The sequence below is a fragment of the Garra rufa genome, chromosome 17 (assembly GCF_049309525.1).
Source record: "Garra rufa chromosome 17, GarRuf1.0, whole genome shotgun sequence".
Classification (NCBI taxonomy): Eukaryota; Metazoa; Chordata; class Actinopteri; order Cypriniformes; family Cyprinidae; genus Garra; species Garra rufa.
The window spans coordinates 25,890,080-25,903,415 of NC_133377.1; the positions used below are offsets into that span (position 1 = coordinate 25,890,080).

Consider the following 13,336-nt stretch of genomic DNA (forward strand, 5'->3'; position numbering starts at 1 on the left):
GAGCCATTGAGAATTTGCTCTCACCATAAAGATGCGTGGCGCTGTTTAACATAAGACATTATCTAGTAATATTGTTGAGATAAGGCAATAAATCTCACCCTTGAGCTTGCGTATAATGTTATCAGCTGTAAGCAAGTGATGACACTTTATAATAACTTACAGTGAGCAGCTGCATGCATGAAACACTGAGGTCATCCAATTTCAAAAGCGAATAAAGGTGGTGTATGAAGAATTTATATTGAGGAGAAGAGTAAAAATCTACCTTCGCAGCGTGGTATAGGGTTATTCCAGTTCCTGCTGATTCCATGGAGACATGTTAGAGAAGTCTCGCCGAGGAGCGAGTAACCGGGTAAGCACTCGAAAGATACCGTCATGCCCACGCTAAAATCACTGCCTATTACAATGCCGTTTCTGAAAGGTCGGGGGTCAGGACAGCTCTGCAGCTGATAGGCTGAGGAAATACAAACAAATGAGAAAGATGAATGCAAAAGGCCGCTGTAAATAACTCAATAATAAGACGCCCCTATGGCTTTAGGGAAATGTCTGAAGTCTTACCTTGATATGTAATATGAAATCCATATTTATTTTGGGAATAGTCGCTGTGGAAAAAGAAGCTGGTTTCATGGGTTGTGCTGAAGAGCGACTCAGGAACCTGGGGCCCACTGAACCTGTCAATCACTTTACCGGTCTCACTAGGCCCGCTTCGGATCTCCAGATAGTCGTGGATTGCCTCAGTGGAGAAGTTCAGGAACTGCACATGGATGCCTGAAATAACACGTCAGCGACACTGATAAAAAGCCTTGATCGCCACAAAATTTTGTAGCTCATTCCTACACAGTTTAATGACATGCTTGTACCGAAGCCAATGGGAAGGGTGACCGTCCAGGTGCAGTCCAGACCACTTGGGTAGTTGCCAGGAAAGCCAGGGCTCAGAATCACCCCACTAACCTCCGTCATAGCTCCACCACACTGAGCTGTGAATATAAAGAAGCTGAAAGTGTTACACATCATGCACTCCTTCTCAGGTATGTATGTAAATAAGCTTTCCATTGATGTATGTTTTGTTAGGATAGGACAATATTTGGCTGAGATACAACTATTTGAAAATCTGAGGGTGCAAAAAAAATCCAAATATTGAGAAAATTGTCTTTAAATTTGTACAAATAAAGTTCTTAGCAATGCATATTAGTAATCAAAAATTATGTTACAGAATGCAGATAAAGATTTACTTCATACACAGCCAAAGTGTTGCACATCATGCACTTCTTCTCAGGAATATAGCACAAAAAAGTCATGAGTCAAAGCCTTTAATTTTTTTTACCCACCATAAGAAACAAACAGCACTTTTGAATAAATATGACTCTCTGATGTACCTTAAAATAGTCTTTTAATCTGAACATTTGGTAACATTCAGAAACTCCATTCATTACGTCAACTCCCTTGTGTTCAGTCCTTTACGTTTCTCTTAGATTAAACTGTTGCTCAAGAAGAAGTGAAATAGAGGAGCAGAAAAGCACTAAACAGAAATTAAAGCTATAAACGCATTGGAACAAAATAAATTCTGATCTGCAGTCTATTTGCTTGGCACAAAAAAGCTATTTTCTCTTTTAGAGGAATGAGGAACATGATAAAAAAGCACCGACAGCCGTGATTTTAAAAGCTTTATCTAGATCACAGCTAATAGTCATGGATGGGACGTCTAGTTTTGGCACAGGAGATAATGCTGGATAATGTTGCTGCATATATCAGTAGTAGAAACTTCCTTCCAACTTCGTTCAAACAGAAGACAAAGGGAATTAAGCAGGTCAAGAGACAGCCAACTCAAACATGAGCCAAAGCAAGATAAAAGACAAACAAGGTGCCCTTGATCAATGATGGACTGATTTGAAAAAAAAAAGAAAAAAAAAGACAAATTTGGTCTTGTAGGAAAGAATGCTGGCCACATAGGATATGCTAGAAACAAGATGATGCAGTGAAAGGGAGAGAGATGTCTGACACATCAGCTTGGCAGTCAAAGAAAATCTCCATCTTGTGTTTCACAAGGAGCAGATGGAGAAGAGTGCGTACAAATCTTTGACCAAACTGATCATTTCTAATTTCAAGTCACTATATTTTGGGTTTGCAACACTGATCAGTTGTACTAAGGGATACCCTGGCCACCTTGCTTACCCAAAATAAAATAAAAATTCATTACAGCTGTAAATGTGCATAATAATGCAACCATACTACTACAACCGTGTTTGTTCGAACAATATGTGCTTGGGAACCAGTTTGAAAGCTAATCATCAAAAATAATAAAATTATAAGTTGTGGGCACTAGAGACATCTAAATCACTTCACGTTTAAAGTTGCGATGAAACGGACGTACCAACAAATCTTGTAACATATATCCAACTGTAACAAATATGAATAATAGCTAGCGAAGCTAGAGATTATGGTTTATAAAGTTTTAAATATGGATATTTTTCTTACGCGAATGCATCTATTTGCTTCAGAAGGCCTGTATTAACCCCCTCAGAGCTGTGTGGATTACTTTTTATGATGGATGGATGCACTTTATTTTGCTTCAAAATCTTGAAGGAATAGTTCACTTTCAGAACAAATTTACAGATATTGTACTCACCTCCTTGTCATCCAAGATGTTCATGTCTTTCTTTCTTCATTTTAGGATTTCTCTCCATATAATGGACTTCTATGGTGCCCCCGTGTTTAAACTTCCAAAATGCAGTTTAAATGCAGCTTCAAAGGGCTCTAAATGATCCCAGCAGAGGAAGCTAAAAACATTTACAATTTATATACTTTTTAATCTCTACACAGAGTACACACAGAGCTAGACAAGACGAGCATTTGAGGTTAAAAATAAGTTGTATTTTTTTTTTTTTTTTTTTTAGAAAATAACCAAATCGTTTTGCTAGATAAGACCCTTCTTTCCTCGGCTATGATTGTTTGGAGCCATTTGAAGCTGTATTTTGGAAGTTCAAATTCAGGGGCACCATAGAAGTCTATATGGAGAGAAATCCTAAAACATAATTTTCTTACGACTGAAGAAAGAAAGACATAAACATCTTGGATGACAAGGGGGTGAGTACATTATCTGTAAATTTTTGTTCTAAAAGTGAACTAATCCTTTAACACCCATTCATTGCAATTATAAAGCTTGGAAGAGCCAGGACCTTTTTTATATAACTCCGACTGTATTTGTTTGAAAGCAGAAAGTCATATACATCTAGGATGGCTTGAGGGTGAGTAAATCATTGGATAATTTTCATTTTTGTGTGATCTATGCCTTTAAGTGTGTTGAAAAACAAATGTTTTTTAAATGGTTCACTGGTCATGTCTGTGCTAAAAAAGCTTGACATTCATTTGGAAAAAGGTTTTGACAAGGACGAAACAACAGTACTCATGTAAACTCAAGCTTAGAGATATCTTTGCCCTTTGAGTTGAGCAAAAAGCATCCGGAAAGGAGTGTTAAAAAAGTCATAGTTGTGGGAGCGCTTGCATTCAGAATGTGTACGAGCAGCTGGGTGGTAAATTATTGAGCTGGGTATTTCAGGATTTTCAGCTTGGCTGAGGCTAAAACAGTTGAAAAATGAAGCCAAACATTGAAACATAAAGGCTCTAGGTGGCTTTCACTTTAAAAACGGCCCCATAAATAAACACCATATAATCCATCACAATATTCTATAGTGTGATCGAAAACTCTGCCGCACTCTGCATTTTAGGTTTGGAATTAAATAAAACCTGCTGGGACAGGAGAAGAATTTGGAAGGAGATGATGAATCAAACTTCACCGTCTAAACTCACATAACCCATCGTGGAGCCTCTCACTCAATTGCTGATGAAAGGGAATATGAAACTGAGAAACACAATCTTTCACAATCCATTTCATGAGACCTTACCGAGGCAAAGAGGTACCGGATAATTCCATCTCCTCACTGGTCCAGGCATGCATGTGATATGAGCATTTCCCTAGACAAAAACAAAACAGATCATTATTTTCAAATCACAAGTGCAGCACTGTGCTCCTAGGAATATATGACGAAACTGTTTACAGAGAATTGATCAATGCACAAAATATGTCAGATGCACTGTATGTTTTAAACAACACATTGGCCTCACCTGTAAAGAATATCCTTGCTCACATTGGAACATGACAACATCTCCCACCATGTATCGATCCCCTACTTTAATCCCATAGGTTGGAGTCTGAGGCTCTGGACATGTATCTAGGCCAATAGCTGTAAACACACAGTTCAAAACTGCTGCAATCATCTGATATATGAAAAAAAGTCTCCACAGAATAGCGCTGACAGCTACTGCGTGGAAAAGATTTCAGGTTGCTGAATTCCTAAAAGGATAGATTTGAATTTCAGCAAGCCTGTGAGGATTTGGTGTGCTGATATCTGAAAACATGTGGTTAGAAGGACTGTTTTCTGTCTAATTATTTCATGGATGTAAATGCGGACATCTGGCTCTGTTTTGTGTGGAACAGGTGTCTCTTTCTGGCTCAGCACCTGCAGCCATACCGATCAATTGGCCAAATTCTGGTATGAAAATATATCTATTGGCTGGAACCACCTCTTTTTTCCATTGCCACTCTCCCCTTTGATTACTATCTATAGTTATATCCATCTATCCATCTGTCTCTGCCTCTTCTGCCTATCAATCAATCAATCTATCAATCCATCCATGAGTCTGTCTTTCTACTGTGTCTATCTGTTCATTTGTCCCTCCCTCCCTTCCTCCCTCCACGAGTCTGTCTTTCTACTGTGTCTATCTATTATACCTGTCTATCTGTTCATTTGTCCATCTATTTGTTCATTTGTCCCTCTAGCCATTCATGTCTTTGTACTGTCTATCTGTTGTACCTGTCTATCTGCCATTTGTCTACCTATCCATCTATCTGTTCATTTGTGCATCCATCCATTTTCCATCCATCCAAGAGTTTGTCTTTTTATAGTGTCTATTGTGCTTGTCTATCTACCATTTGTCCATCCATGTGTCCATATGTCCATTTGTCCTTCCATCCATCCATCCATCCGTCCGTGAGTCTTTTTATTGTCCATCTATTGTGCCTTTCTATCTGCCAATTGTCCATCCATCCATCCGAGAGTCTGTCTTTTTATTGTGTCTATCTGTTGTACCTGTCTATCTGCCATTTGTCCATTCATCTGTCCATCCATCCATTCATCTGAATCTGTCTTTCTATTGGGTCTATCTATTGTACCTGTCTATCTGCCATTTATCCATCCGTCTATATGACCATTCGTCCATCCATTCATCCATCCGCGAGTCTGTATTTTTATTGTGTCTATCTATTGTGCCTGTCTATCTGCCATTTGTCCATTCATCTGTTTATCCATCTATTCATCCGAGTCTGTCTTTCTATTGGGTCTATTTATTGTATCTGTCTATCTGCCATTTGTCCATTCATCTGTCCATCCATCCATCCATTCATCGAGAGTCTGTCTAACTATTGTACCTGTCTATCTGCCATTTATCCATCCGCCTCTATGACCATGTCTATATGACAGATGAATGGTCATATAGACAGATGGATGGACAAATTGCAGATAGATAGGTACAATAGATAGACACAATAAAAAGACAGACTCTCAGATGGATGGATGGACGGATGAATGGACAAATGGCAGATAGACAGGTACAATAGATAGACCCGATAGAAAGACAGACTCTCGGATGAATGGATGGATGGATGGACAGACAGATGAAATGACAGATAGACAGACACAATAGATAGACACAATAAAAAGACAGACTCACAGATGGATGAATGGATAAACGAATCCATTCATCCATCCGTGAGTCCATTCATCCATCCGTGAGTCTGTCTTTCTATTGTGTCTATGTGTTGTACCTGTCTATCTGCCATTTCTCCATACATCTGTCTATATGACCATTTGTCATATCATCAATCTGTGAGCCCAATACTCATCACTTGTACAGAAAATTTAAAAACAACAGACTTTCCTAAGAGGTCAAGGTCTAGGGTGGCGCTGTACATGCAGGCTTTAATTTAACACAGAGTGTCCTGTTGGACCCGGTCATTTGAAAGAAATCAATAGAGTAATGTTGTTACACTCTGCTGTTGTGTCGTACCTGTGTATTCCAGATGGAAGCCTGCTGCTGACACACTGATGTCTGACACAAAGTTCAGGTAGAGGTTGTTAGATGTGCTATTCAGGAGCTGAGGAATGGTGGTTCCTGATAAAGGAGACACTGTGTTATTCATGCAATGGACTGCAGAAGATTATAAAAAGCTGCAACTCTTTGCTACTGCACAGTCAAAATCATATTAGCTGGGGTTGAAATAAGAAACAGATAAAGTGGATTACCTAGCAAAGACGTTTAAGCATAACATCACATCAGACTTTTATTAATGGGAACATCTTAAATGTCCATGCTGTGATGAAAAATTTTGGTACACCTGTTAACATTTGTCTTGTGACACCACGGCCTCACTGTTTTAAATACTTCCTGTGGTACAGTTCAACTCTGAGGTCAACTTCTGAGCTGCTGGAACCATCTCAATTACAGCTCCCGCAGCGCAGCCATAAAAACCTTGACTGTCCCTGAAAGCAGGATAAAGTCACTGTTCCCAACAGGACACTATAAAGCAGTTTTTCCCATCCTCTGGGTACAGCCTAGAAACACTGTTCCAAACACTGTACACCGTCTCTTGATGACAAGAAGGCCATTGGGCCATCAACGCTCAGCACTGAAAAGCTGTTAGCATCAGTACACTTTCTCTGGCCGCTCTGTTTACAAACAAATAAAGTGCTGAGGTGCAGTGCCCATTAGATGTGCTGCCAGACATAGCAATTATTTAGCTAGCCAAAAACAGCATGATGCACCTCCTCCAAGTTTCCTGGCTCCAAAAATTACAAACAACTGACTTTCTTCAAGGTGTGACTCAATTAATGATATCAAGTTGTGGCGAAGAATCTCATTTGAATTTTCATTTGAATTCATTTCTTGTAAAGACTAAGAGCAAAGATCATTTGTTTGGATAGAGGCATTCCACTACTCCTAATGTAATATTCCTATAATGTTAATTAGGTTTGAATAACACAAGCTTATTATATGGTGCCCTGGAATACTTGATTGTAATTGGTCAACAGTGGCATTCAGCAGCGAGATATTTCTAAATAATGACATTGTCCAGGGGAACGCTGTGTACCAACCTCATTCCTCATGATGATTACAAAAATGAACTGCATCCACAGCAACACTAGTTCAGTCCTTAGTCTAATTCTATTCCATATTTTTAAACACCTAAACTGGGGTTATGAATAGCTAATTAAATACAATATAAAATCTTACGTGGTAACAGCTGGGAAAAAAAGTTTGAGAATACCTGCTTTAAAGTGAAAGGAAATATATGTTCAGGCAAGAGATTTCAATACCAAAACAGGAAAGAGTAGTTGAACTCTCACCTGAATAGCTGCCTAGTCTGGGTGCATTGTTGTCTGCACCATCATAGAAATCCAGAGAATCCCAGTTATGTTCCGTGGCAAAACTCACAACCTGGATCTGATTTATAAAGAAAGTAAGTAAATGAGTAATAAGTGGTAGAACAAAAGAACACAGACAGTGTTTTTAATGTCCTGAGCTCCTTTTCTATGATGTACTATATACAGAGCTTGGACAATGTATCTACACTGGACGCAACTGAAAGCAACAACATCTCAGAACATTTATTAAGGGGAGACACTGCAGGCAAAAATGCTATTTTCTCATGCACCTGTCAAGTTTGAGATTTTTGATTTTTTTTAGACTAGTGGAAAGAAAATATCCAAAAGACACTGTTAAGTCTTTTTTTATTGCACTTTATCTATTTGTGTCAATAGACTTCAATTACAATACATATTTTTAAAGGTTGTTTTCTCAAAATTAGTTTTTTCTTCTACACTGAGCCACAAATCTCCACTTCAGTAGCATTTACACACACCAAACATTTTTATTCCTGTCCATATCCTGAAGGTTTTTACAGAGGGATTTGTTCATATATAATTTGCTTGATTTTATACATTTTATTCCCCCCCAAATTGTAAAAAGGTTTTTTTTCTGAATTATGCTGTGACAAAATGAGATACCCAAAATTCCCTGTTAAAACATTTGACTCTAATGTCCAAAAAATTAAACAAGAATTTTGAAACTGACTTCATTCAGTGTTTAGATTTTTGTATTGGAAATATACGCAAATTAGCGCATATTTCATTATATAATGCCTCATTTGCATATTTAAACCTAACATTTTAGAAAAATTGTAATACACATTTTTTTTGCAATTATCAGTGTAATCAATAAACTGGGAAAGTAAGGTGATAACTATTCGTTTTTTTTCTACCCTATTCACCTGCAGTGTCTCGCCAGACCTAAAGTCAAAGCTACAGGGACCGTAAATCTAAAATAAAATCTTACAGGTAATCGTATAAGTAAACAAATTGACACATAAACCACCGCTAAAAATTTTAAAGGCAAGATTTTTAGATCAGTTTTGACAAAAATATTAAGCAGGACAGCTGTTTTCAACGTAATAATAGTAAATGTAACAGTAAATAAAAATACTAAATGTTTCTTGAGCATGTAATTAGAATATTAGAATGATTTCTGAAGGATCATGTGACACTGCCATAACAGGGATAAATTAAATAAATAGATACAATTTCAAATTGTAATAATATTTCACAATTTTACTGTTACTATTACTGAACCTAAAATGTACTGACCCCACTGTTTAGATACAACATGAATTGCTACAATTGCTAGAAACACATATGGATAGAATGAGAAGGCCAGAGATACTGCTTCATAATTGTGAAAGGTCATTTAAAAATATATTAAAGAATATTAATAGCAACACAATTTACGCTTAGGATATTGTTTTTATGCAGCATTAAAAATAGAAACTGGGTGACTGTCAACAGAAGCCAAGGTACACTGCAACAGATGCTTCTAGTACAGACAGCTTCCCTGATTATAATGTATAATGAGTGATTTTTTTTTGTATTTGGATGAGTTGTAACATGTCGCTCGAGTCCAGTGTAAACACAGTGTGAGAATTCAATAAACACTCTTAATGCGCCATCAACAAAAATACTTCAACCAGAAAAAAAAAACAAAACAATATAAGCAAGGTGCAGAAACACTGGCAGTGAAGTTTGTGAAACTGTACTCCCCATCATTCCTAAATTAAACATTGCCTTATGCATAATTAATTAGACATTAAGAATTCTCTTTATTGTAGTTTAAACTTTTCCATCACTGACGCTTCTTGTCTGAAACATTTAATTTGAGGAACTTCAAACAAGCTCCTCCACTCACTTGGATTCCAGCTCCCTCAGGAACAGACACCTTCCACACACAGTTGAGGTTGTTATCGTAGGGTTCCGGGTAACCCGGGGACAAAATAGTCCCCTTACGCATCGTCAGTATCCCTCCACAAGGCACTGCGAAGACGAATCAAATGACAGGAAAGTGTGTTACAATAAGCGTTAACTTTCAATTAAATGGAAGGAATTCATCAGCCGAGGTACAAAAGAGAAGCAACTCTTGATGAATAATCAAAGCTAACTTTGCCGTATGATTACTCACGACTAGGCCTTGATGCCTTTCTGCCTTTAAAAATATACTGTTTTTTTAAACCGATACTGAGTAGGTGTTGCTACGCTCCTGTAATCAGCTTCCAACTCAGTATTCATTTAGGTAAACTAAAAAAATACCAAATAATGAAATGAAAAAAGTCATTGTATTATAGCAATGAAATATAGCAAAGATATACACTGCCGTTCAAAAGTTTAGGATCATCTGCTCATCAAGGCTGCATTTATTTGATCAAAAATCCAGAAAAAAAGATATTTTGTGAAATATTATTTCAATTTAAAATAATAACACTTGTGCTGCTTAATATTTTTTTGGAACCTGTGATACTTTTTTCAGGATTATTAATTACAAAAAGTTAAAACAGCATTTATTTTAGATAGAAATCATTTGTAACAATATAAACTACCATTTAAAAGTTTGTGGTCAGTAAATATAATTTTTTTTTTAAAAGAAATAAATACTTCTATTTAGCAAGGATGTGCTAAATTGATAAGAAGTCATAGCAAAGAAAACATTTCTATTTAAAAAAAATGCTGTTCTTTTTAACTTTTTATTCATTAAAGAATTCTGAAAAAAGAATCACAGGTTCCAAAAAAATATCAAGCAGCACAACTGTTGCCAACATCGAAAATAAAAGTAATAAATCAGCATATTAGAATGATTTCTGAAGGATCATGTGACACTGAAGACTAAGGCTGGCTGATGAAAATTCAGCTTTGCATCACAGGAATAAAATATATTTTAAAATATATTAAAATAGAAAACCATTGTTTTGAACTGTAATAATATTTTACAATATTGTTGTTGTTTTTTTCTGTATTTTTGATCAAGTAAATGCAGCCTCGAAGAGCATAAGAGAATTCTTTAAAAAACATTAAAAATCTTACTGATCCAAAACTTTTGAATGATTTCTGAAGGATCATGTGACACTGAAGACTAAGGCTGGCTGATGAAAATTCAGCTTTGCATCACAGGAATAAAATATATTTTAAGATATATTTAAAATAGAAAACCATTGTTTTGAACTGTAATAATATTTTACAATATTGTTGTTGTTTTTTTCTGTATTTTTGATCAAGTAAATGCAGCCTCGAAGAGCATAAGAGAATTCTTTAAAAACATTAAAAATCTTACTGATCCAAAACTTTTGAATGGCAGTGTATATAGATACATTTTAAAGGGATGGCTCACCAAATAATGAAATTGTCATTATTTATTCACCCTCATTCAAATTCAAAACATGACTAAATAACTTTGGGGTCCTTTTTAAAGCTTAAAACTTTTGGACCCCATTGACTTTCATTGTAAAGACAAAAACAGCCAAAACATTCTGCTCTGCTGAGTGTAAGTAAATGATGACAACATTTTCTTTCTTGGGTGAATGATCCATTTTTTGTTCCCCTAGTTCTCCTAACTGCTGTATTTCATCTCCACACTAAATCATACTCTTTTATTTGTGCTGCATTTAAAGGAAATGTTCAGCCAAAAATGTCTACTTCTGTCATCATTGACAGAACTTGATGGAGAAAAAATTATGACAGAACTTTTGAAGTAATATGTCGCCTCTCTCCCACAGGAGAAGCCTGGTTTAGCAATTTTCTCCTGTTTGCTGAAGTCCTGCCAACTATTGTCTATAGCAGCACTAGAAGCCACCGAGTGGATCTGTCAATAACAAAGCACAGGCTGCTATCTGACTCTGGCAGGGCAGAACTGTCTTTGTTATCCTATGCTTAGGTAAGATGCTATCTGTCAAGGACAAGAGGATAATCTAGAGGTCAAAGCCAATCACTTTGTTTAAACAGCTACGAGTGGGTAGAGACATCCTGATTGATGTCCCCTGTTGCTAAGAAAAAAAAACAAAAAAAAAAAAGAAAGGGAGTGGGACAGAGAGCGAGGGGAAACAGAGAGGCCAGATACGGAGCAGGGCTCAATATATCCGTGTCCGATTCTTAAATTATTAACCAAATTCACTTCCTTGCAATTTTGGGGTCATTCATTTTTAACCAGGGATATATAGAATGCAGCATGTGCTCAGGTAATCATGTGAAATATCATAGATATTTAAAGACCTTTCAGACGGAATAAACAGAGATGAGCAGAGAAATAAAAAAAAGTGTGACATGATAAAGCAGATGCCTGACTCCTGAAAAAAAAATAAAAACATGTTTTCCATGACCATGACTGTCATGTCAACTGTTTGAACATCAGGTGGCAACTAATAAAAACATGCTAGTTGTCATGTTATTGTATCGAAACACTGGAGGAAAAACTTTTCTTGAAACTTAGTTTCAATTAGATTTAAATGGATAATAGGATAATAACAGCACAGCTATTTTTAACATTGATAGTAAGACAGAATGCTTTTAAGCACCAAATCAGCATATTACAATGCTTTCTGAAGGATCATGTGACACTGAAAACTGAGTAGTGACGGTTAAAATTCAGCTTTGCCATCACAGGAATACATTTTTAAAATATTACAATAGAAATAGTTATTTTAAATTGTAATATTGCTGTTTTATGGCATTTTTGATCAAATATATCATATACACTGCCGCTCAAAAGTTTGGGATCAGTTCGGTTTTTTAATGAATTCTTAAATGCTCATAAAGGCTGCATTTACTTGGTCAAAAATACAGAACAAAATGTAATATAGTGAAATATTATTACAGAATAATATTATAATTATATTCTAAAATAAAATTTATTCCTGTAATGCAAAGCTGAATTTTTTCAGCATGATTTTTTCAAAAATCATTTTAATATTAATTATATAATTATATAATATTAATTACTGTTATTATCAATGGAACCTGTAATTCTTTTTTCAGGATTCTTGATGAATAAAAGGTTAAAAAGAACAGCATTTATTCAAAATAGAAATCTTTTCTAACAATATAAGTCTTTGCTATCACTTTTTACCCATCTTTTAACAAATCCTTGGTGAACAAAAGTTAATTAATTTTAATTCAAAAAATGAAAGAATAAATATTTACTGACTCAAAACAGTTTATATTGTTACAAAAGGATTCTATTTTAAATAAACACTGTTCTTTTTTAACCTTTTATTTGTTTAAGGATCCTAAAAATTACAGGTTCCAACAAAATATTTAGCAGCACAACTGTTTTCAACATTGATAATAAATCAGCATATTAGAATGATTTCTGAAGAATCATGTGACACTGAAAACTGGAGTAATGAAGCTCAAATTTCAATTTTGATCACAGGAATAAATTACATTTAAAATATATTCACATTGAAAACAGTTTTAAATTGAAATATTTCGCAATATTAGTTTTTTTTTTCTGTATTTTAGATCAAATAAATGCAGCCTTGATGAGCAGAAGAAATGTCTTTAAATATCTTACTGATCCCAAACTTTTGAGTGGCTGTGTATATATGCAGCTTCAGTAAGCATTAGAGACAAAAACATTAAAAATAACTTTAACATTTGAATGGTAGTGTATATAAACAACACAAAAGTTTACTAAAACATACAAAAATGCTTAAGTTCTATTGGCTGAAAGAACCTTGAATAAGTACTCTATTCACTCAATATTGAATACACTACCAGTCAAAAGTTTTCAAACAGTAAGATTTTTAATATTAAAAAGTCTCTTCTGCTCACCAAGCCTTCATGTATTTGATTCAAAGTACAGCAAAAACAGTAAAATGTTGAAATATGTCTACTACTTAAATAACTGATTT

General features: G+C 35.5%; 1 protein-coding gene across 1 annotated transcript in view; it reads right to left on the bottom strand.

The window, feature by feature from the left end:
* Window positions 1-13,336, bottom strand: part of csmd3b (CUB and Sushi multiple domains 3b) — a gene marked incomplete at its 5' end in the record, with an annotated part of 285,452 nt that overhangs the window by 116,737 nt on the left and 155,379 nt on the right. Inside the window, 8 exons of the mRNA XM_073821447.1 lie at window positions 263-451; window positions 556-765; window positions 858-974; window positions 3,900-3,969; window positions 4,120-4,238; window positions 6,121-6,225; window positions 7,458-7,554; window positions 9,349-9,473. Coding sequence (XP_073677548.1) covers window positions 263-451; window positions 556-765; window positions 858-974; window positions 3,900-3,969; window positions 4,120-4,238; window positions 6,121-6,225; window positions 7,458-7,554; window positions 9,349-9,473 — 1,032 coding nt within the window. The remainder of the gene's footprint in view (window positions 1-262; window positions 452-555; window positions 766-857; window positions 975-3,899; window positions 3,970-4,119; window positions 4,239-6,120; window positions 6,226-7,457; window positions 7,555-9,348; window positions 9,474-13,336) is intronic.